Source organism: Camelina sativa, chromosome 11, assembly GCF_000633955.1.
Source record: "Camelina sativa cultivar DH55 chromosome 11, Cs, whole genome shotgun sequence".
NCBI classification, from domain to species: Eukaryota; Viridiplantae; Streptophyta; class Magnoliopsida; order Brassicales; family Brassicaceae; genus Camelina; species Camelina sativa.
Genome location: NC_025695.1, coordinates 33845260 through 33846413, shown reverse-complemented (window position 1 = coordinate 33846413; position 1154 = coordinate 33845260). Strand labels below are relative to the sequence as shown.

Below are 1154 nucleotides of genomic sequence, written 5' to 3'. Positions count from 1 at the left end.
TGAAACTCCTTGGAATGTCGAAGTTTATCATCTGTAACCAAACGTTTCGCCTCCAAGAACTTCTCACGGACAATGTCCATATGCTTCTTGCTTAAACCCTCCACACCATTACTAGGTTTCTGCCAAATCTCATAGACATCTTTATATTCCCCGTGACTTAACGACCTCTTTAGACGAGGCTTTGAACTATTACTCCTTGGAGCAGGTTGTGTCTGAGGAAAGGAATCAAGACCCATCAACTTAGCTACCAAATTCGTCGAACTGAGCTTAATATCCATTTCTTTCGACATTTCCTGTTCTATAAGCATCTTCATCCGTGTTCCATTGGCTCCACCATTCGTCACATCCTACACTCCCAACAAAAACAATTGATTAACACTTTTACTCATTACATAAACCAAAAACAATCAGAGAAAGCAAATTGTCTTTACAGGTTCAACAAACTCACAACTTTGTCTTCTATTTGATCTAACTGAGTCCTCCTGATAGACCCTGTGAAGCCATCATCATCACCATCGATATCAAAACGACTTTAAAAATCCTAACTTTACTAATCCTAGAGGTTTAAAAGAGAGAAGAAACCTAACCATTACGAAAATGTGGTTTCTCTGTAAGCAACTTCTTTCCATTACCAACTGTTCCAAAATCGAACAGATTAACCATCCGACCCAAACAACCTGGAATCTGTCTTCCAACGCCATGACCTTGAACGTTTCTTCTTCGTTGCTTATTCATCTTCTTCAACCCCTGAAACCATCACAATTCACCATTCATTAACAAAAAAAACCCAATCAAAATCCCAATTAGTTACTATACACAACAACAGAAACCAAAGAGAGAACCTCAGTCAGATTCAAGAATAAAGAACCGACCTTTGCCTTAATATTTTTTTACTTGGACTACTGAAAGAGAATTATGAAAGGAAACATAAATCTTGGGAATTAAAAAGAAAAGAATCTTTAGAATTAAGAGCAAACAAATATTGGTCAAAGCAGAAGCATTTACTTACCAAAAAACTTCGAATCAATCACAAAAAGAGATACAAACACAATAACTGCGTTACCGACACCATAAGAACAAGAGCGAACATAGAAAAGGCAAGTTGAGCAAGCAAAAGGTAACACGGAGAACGTCATAAGGAAACAAAAAAACAA

The 1154-nt window shown here is 37.2% G+C and overlaps 1 protein-coding gene across 2 annotated transcripts in view; it reads right to left on the bottom strand.

Annotated features, from left to right (window-relative positions):
• LOC104725068 overlaps positions 1–1126 on the bottom strand; it is a 4381-nt gene extending 3255 nt beyond the window's left edge. The window contains exons 1-4 of one of the 2 annotated variants that reach the window (XM_010443670.2): positions 1010–1126; positions 588–747; positions 449–492; positions 105–347 (exon numbers count right to left, since the gene is read on the bottom strand). In XM_010443670.2, coding sequence (XP_010441972.1) covers positions 105–347; positions 449–492; positions 588–735 — 435 coding nt within the window. In that variant the 5' untranslated portion in view covers positions 736–747; positions 1010–1126. Of the gene's footprint in view, positions 1–16; positions 348–448; positions 493–587; positions 748–1009 lie in introns of both variants that reach the window. The other variant, XM_010443668.2, reaches the window with a different exon arrangement.